Source organism: Suricata suricatta, chromosome 1 (assembly GCF_006229205.1).
Source record: "Suricata suricatta isolate VVHF042 chromosome 1, meerkat_22Aug2017_6uvM2_HiC, whole genome shotgun sequence".
Taxonomy (NCBI): domain Eukaryota; kingdom Metazoa; phylum Chordata; class Mammalia; order Carnivora; family Herpestidae; genus Suricata; species Suricata suricatta.
Window position 1 is genome coordinate 154,727,967 of NC_043700.1, and position 6,000 is coordinate 154,733,966.

A 6,000-nucleotide genomic window follows, 5' to 3' on the forward strand; every position below is an offset into this window, starting at 1 on the left:
TGATGATTGACAAACTGAAGAGATGTCATCATTTGCCATATATCTTGTTGAACACATTTTTTCTTTTATCAGCTTCCTTTTCCCCTGCCCCTCCTATGCGAGACCTTAGAACACTGATAGTGAAACACGAGTGGGTGACCTCTATAATCACCACAGGTTACTTCATAGAATTGATAACCTGTCACATGGGTTTATAATGCACATTAAAGGGACTTTCATATTTTTCATCAGCAGTAATGTAACTCCCAAAGTGAAAAAGAGACCTTAAGAGATGGAACTTTCTGGAACCAACTCTGCACTGGGCATTTTTAGACATGGCAGTACTTTTGAATTTTTTTCTGAAGCAGGACATGGGCTAAAAACCCATTGACTCCACCTCTTAAGAAGACGGATTATTGTAGGGCACCTGGGTGGCTCAGTTGGGTAAGTGTCCAATTTCAGCTCAGGTCATGATCTCATGGTTTGTGGGTTAGAGCTTCGTGTCAGGCTCTGTGCTCAGAGCCTGGAGCCTGCTTCAGATTCTGTGTCTCCCTCTTTGTCCCCTACCCCACCTCGTGCTCTGTCTCACTGTCTCTCAAAAATAAATAAGCTTTAAAAAAATTTTAAAGACAAATTATTTCACATCTCTCTGCATCTTGGTTTCTAAATCTGCAAAAGAGTGAAAATAATAGGAACTACCTCACTACGTGTGTTGTGAGAAATAAATGAATGAATACGCACAAGGAAAGCATATAAAAGTACTTGACTCAATACCCGTTAGTTGCAGTACTCATCATATTCTTAAATAAACCCTTCCCTGTCACGTCCACCTTGTCATCCCAAATCCTTCTTTTCCTCTAACGCCACTGTCACTATGTTTCATTTACTTGGCTTCCTTTCTCCTTCCTAGAGTTTACAGTGAACACTGAGTTCAGATACAAAAGCCTTCTCCACCGAGACATGCCACCAGTGTGAAATTAGCCTAGTTTGAAACTGACACGTGAGACCTTCCACAATAAACAAGAAAATGGGTAGCCCATATCAATGCTGCGTGATTCAAATTCATTGAAAACTAGCTTAATGAAAATTGATTGATACTCGAAGTTCAGATGTACATAGGGAATTTCTAAACAATTAAACAAATGGTAGCAAATTACAGGGGATTCCACATAAATAGAAACATATATTGTGTTCCCATAGTGAATAATTTCTCTTCCTCGTCCTTTGAAGTAATATTACCCTTCTCTGAGTGCCACAGTCACTGGCATAAAAGATTTTGAATCTGCTATACCAGAGGCGAAATGTCTTTAAGTATTACCCTTGAGCCAGCCTGGAATAAGACGCGGACCCTACCACTTTAACCTTTGAACAGGCATTAAACTTGTCTGGACCTCCATTCCTCTATCTATAAAAATGGGAGTAATATCTTCAAGAGATAAATGTGATAAAATATGTACAAGCATTTATAAAAGTAGGAGAGGGAAACAGGAATAAATGCATGAGCACCAATTATGTGACGCATCTACATTTTTCTTTGTGAACCTCACGCAGTCTTGTGAGGTACAGTTGGTTGGTTAATTTTTATGCTTGGGGCTATTTCAAGCAAAAATGAGTCTGTGTTTTTAAGTTATCTAGAAAATCCTGGTTTCCCTCTTTATGAAGCTGCCATTTTAGGGATCTCTCAGAAAAGCTAAGAATTTTCCAATTCTGATGAGGTTTGACATCAGTGTTTCAATTTCTTTTTTTCTTTTTCTTTCTTTCTTTCTTTCTTCTTTTTTTTTTTTTTTTTGCCTCTCCTGGATATAGAGAAAAATGTTCCTTTATTTTTAAAACTATTTCCAACCTCACGATTTCTTGACACCTGACTACCTGACTATTAGGGTAGCATTAGTAAGTTGTTGTTGCTGTTGTTGTTTTTTGGCTAATCTTTTTCTCCGGCACAACTATAGAATGCTTAAACTGGAGGGTTTTTTTTTTTTTTAAACCCAGGGCCTTTTATTTTACAGTAATCACACCTACCTAGGGATTTAACAGAGTTTTTGTTAAATAAAATGTATTCATTACCACATGTACTTTTCTGAATTGGGTATTTTTCACCTTATTTGCATTGAGCTAATCAAGTCCTAACGATGTTGCCTTAAACTCGATCTCAAGGTATAATTTTCCAATTGAATCTAAACAATGCATGACGTTTATAGTGACTTTCATAAATATAGCATTGCTTCAGTTCCTCCAGCTAGCAGGGTAGGGGCAGAAAGAATAACCATTTTCCTTGTACAATGGCTTCTGTGTTGTCAGGCTCTTCATTTCTCCTCGCCTTTTCTAGCCTGCTTCCATGAACACAATGTCTTTTTAACATCCCTCTCAGGGCAGTGCAGGAGGCCCCATCCATCTCCAGACGTCGGTGGCTGCCGAGCATCTCATTATGGCAAAGTGGAGCATTCTGGGAGAGTGGATGGAGCCGGCAGGCAGCAGTAGGAGTGGGGGAGGGAAGAGGAGGACAGGAGCTGAGGCAAATATATGCTCACTTCCTTGGTGATAACACGTTATGGAAGTAAGAACTTCCTGTTCTAGAAAGGAAGAGGATGTAGGATGTCAAACACCTGTGACTAAGCAGATTCCAGCTCCTATAACCTGGTTACATCTCCCTCAGCTGCCGCAGGTCTCCTGACACTCACGCCTGAGCCCCCCAATTGAAGTTACCCCAGAGGCCATGTTGTGGGAAGAAAGCAATGAATCCAAGTGTTTAAGAAAAATATCGAGGGTTCCAAAATGGAAGAAGACCTTGGAGGCATGCGTGTGTACACACGTGTGCGCGCACACACACAGGCACACATACACACACGTACAAATCACTAATTTACCCAATTGAAAAATATTTTCTTCTAACTAACCTGACTGCTTATTACACTTTAGTTTATTACACTGCCTTAGTCCAAATAGGGTAAAGCAAATGCCCCCAACATTTTGGGAGTCATAGAACCCTTTAGGAATCATTGAAAATGATGACTCTCTGTCAAAGGCCTGAAACCCACCTATGCCCACCCCATCACCCCTAAATTAAGAATTCCTAGATTAGACATTCATTTGTGTTTATATTTCCTTTTTAAAATCCAGGCACTTTAGGGATTCCTCCGTGGCTATCAGCGAGGTGTTAATGAGTGATGAGTTCCACGCTACCCTCCTGCGTCTGGCTGACATCCGGGGCTGCACTCAAATAGTGGGAACTCATGGGTGCAGTGAACAGTTTCGGGCTGTGGAGCCATAGGAGAGAAGGCTTGGCTCTGGGGGGGCAGCATTTTCAAGACAGAGTGGAGATATTGAACTATTGGACAAAGAGCAAGAGGAGGTGCCAAAAATACACTTCTGTTTCCAAATTTTGCTCCCCTCCAGTTCCAAACGGGGTTGCAGTCAAAACTGCTTTTTCCGCAGCCACCCGCACCTAGGCTCTGGGTCCTCCCCAGCACACAGTTGCCCTTTGCCTTCCCTCTGATCCCCTGACCCCAGGCCCTGATTAGCCTCCCAGCTGCCCTGCCCCACCCCCACAGTCTGATCAATTTACTGGGAAAGTCTGACCTTGAACCCCTGCAACTGCTCCATTTCATTCCCCATCCCTCCGCCTCACAATCACGTGTTCTGGCTTCAAAGCTCTATCACCACCACCTTAGTCTGTTCTAAACCTCCATTCAAATTTACAACTATAGCTTTGGGAGACATTTCAGATTCGCAGATGATAGACGGGTGGATATAAATACTGTATTGGCAAACACTTAAGTACCACTCACTTGGCACCAGGCACTGTTCTAAGTGTTCCTACCAACCCATTTAGTCCTCTCAACAATCCCAAGAAGTAGAAACTTTTGTTAAACTCATTTTACAGGTGAGGCGACAAAGGCACAGAGAGGTAAAGTAACTTCCCCAGAGTCATACAGCTACTAAGGGAGAATTAAACCTGAGCAGACTGGTTCCAGATCAGCATTTTCAATCACTTTGCTATATTACTTCTTTGCATAGCATTTTATGGACACTCCACCCTCTCCATCCCTCCCCCAACATGCGGCCCAAGTCCTCTGTCGCAGAGGCTATACCTATTTTTCCAGCACCAATAGGCAGTCACACCTAACATAGCTCTAGGGGGCTGGGGCAAATGTCCTGTGTTCTCACTGCCCGTTACTAGTGGCAACGTGGGACACAGTTTTCCCAGTTCCAGGGTATGGAACTTTATTCTCTTTCTTGTTTTGTTGTTGTTGTTTTGTTTTGTTTTGTTTTTTTATTTTTTTAATGTGTATTTATTTTTGAAATAATACACATTGAGACAGAGCACAAGCCTGGGAGGGGCAGAGAGAGACACACACAGAAACCAAAGCAGGCTGCAGGCTCTACGCTGTCAGCACAGGGCCCGACACCAGGCTCAAATTCACAAACTGTGAGATCATGATCTGAGTCGAAGTCTGACGCTTAGCCAGCTGAGCCACCCAGGTGCCCCTGTTCTCTTCCTTATCAAACCTATTTGGGGACCTGGTAACAGGACTACATGCTGGGGTCTGTAAGAGTAGGGCCAAAAGTAGCAGAGGATTGTTAGAGAGAGAGGCAATTAGGCTTTAAAGGGTTGCCAGTGTGCATGGGTCAAAACTGCCTCTTGCCCCCTCCTCCCCCTTGACCTCTCTGAGCCTTCTCTCCCTTTCCAGGCTCCCCCTCCAGGAGTCCAGGGCTCCCGTTGTGGTGCCTGATGGCCAGCCCTCTGGGACAGACCCCACCCATTTTCAGGATGAGCTCCGTCCTTAGTGAGTAAGGGCAAACCTCTCTGTTCCCTGATAGGAGCAGGATTAAAGAAGCCTGATTTGAGCTCAAACATCCTGGAAGGTAGACACAGAGGACGAGGAAAGAGAACAGGTTGGTCCTGAGAGGTTACTGCACTCAGTGGTCACAGGAAGGGGGTTCGGGCCCATTCAGGAAATGGAGACACTTCTTTCTTCCTCTGTCACCATCAGAGCCCATGACACATGGGCAAGGGCAACATATAGACCCTGGGGGAACCAGCTTGCCTCACACACCCTAGAGGTGCTTGCATTCGGGACCTATTGTGATGCTTAAAACTTACCTGTCCAATGTCTCATTCCCTCATCTCCTGGTGCATGACTGGCTTGCTTTTCTTGCTGTTCTCGGGTAAGCTAATTCAGGGGAAATATAGATGTGTTAACATAGTACCCATTGCGAAGATACTTACATTTGAAAAAAGAAAAAAAGACTCCAGACAAATGCCAATAACAGTCTTCCCGCAGCCAGCCTCCCACCCTCGTCTGCCCACCTCCCTCTTTTTTTTACGGCTCCTCCCCAGCCTTTCCCAGTCGCCACAGGCTCACCTCCATTAAGCCTTCCTTGACTGAAGTTGCCCACAGTCATATCTTGTTCCACTGAACACCTGCAGAGCTAGAATGGAACTTGGCAGGACGGAACAGAACCAGAACAAAAGGGGACAGAATGTTGGGCAGGACAATCTCAGAGGGGAGCTAGGCACATTTCCTCATCTCACAGAAGTGTCTGGTGACCTGCCCAAGGCAGGTCAATGGCTGGGTGGGGCCACATGGACGCTTTCCTGCCTGGCCTGCCCCTCTTTTGCTAGAAAGAGCCCTGCTCCTTTTTGGGGAACTGCTCACCCCACCATTCATCAAATAAAGTTTTGATAGCCAATCAACATGCCTCCCATTCCCAGTGAGCACATGATCTCTTGATCGCTCATTCATTTATTATTCATGAAAAGACCATTAATTATCAAGGCCTTTCTGAGTACCAGACACTGCTGAGCTCTAGAAAAAACACATTGAGCAAAAACAGACCCAATTGCTGCCCTCATGAAGCTTATGAGTTTGTAAAGGAGGCATTCCTTAAATAATCCTGTAAGCAATGTAACAATGTAAAATTGCTATTTTTTGAGAGAGAGAGAGAGAGAGCACGAGCAGTACAGGGAGAGAGAGAATGTAAAGCAGGCTCCATTCTCAGTGTGGAGCCTGATGTGAGGCT

At 44.2% G+C, this 6,000-nt stretch overlaps 1 protein-coding gene across 11 annotated transcripts in view; it reads right to left on the bottom strand.

The window, feature by feature from the left end:
• DCUN1D4 (defective in cullin neddylation 1 domain containing 4) overlaps nucleotides 1–5,437 on the bottom strand; it is a 133,504-nt gene extending 128,067 nt beyond the window's left edge. For 9 of the 11 annotated variants that reach the window (XR_003911483.1, XR_003911480.1, XR_003911482.1 and 6 more), the window contains exons 1-2: nucleotides 5,343–5,437; nucleotides 5,081–5,150 (exon numbers count right to left, since the gene is read on the bottom strand). Coding sequence is in view for 5 of the 11 variants with exons in the window: in XM_029945882.1 (XP_029801742.1) it covers nucleotides 5,081–5,150; nucleotides 5,343–5,348 (76 nt within the window). In the remaining 6 variants the exon portion in view is untranslated. The remainder of the gene's footprint in view (nucleotides 1–5,080; nucleotides 5,151–5,342) is intronic. The other 2 variants (XM_029945896.1, XM_029945859.1) reach the window with 1 other exon arrangement.
• Nucleotides 5,438–6,000: the final 563 nt, after the last annotated feature.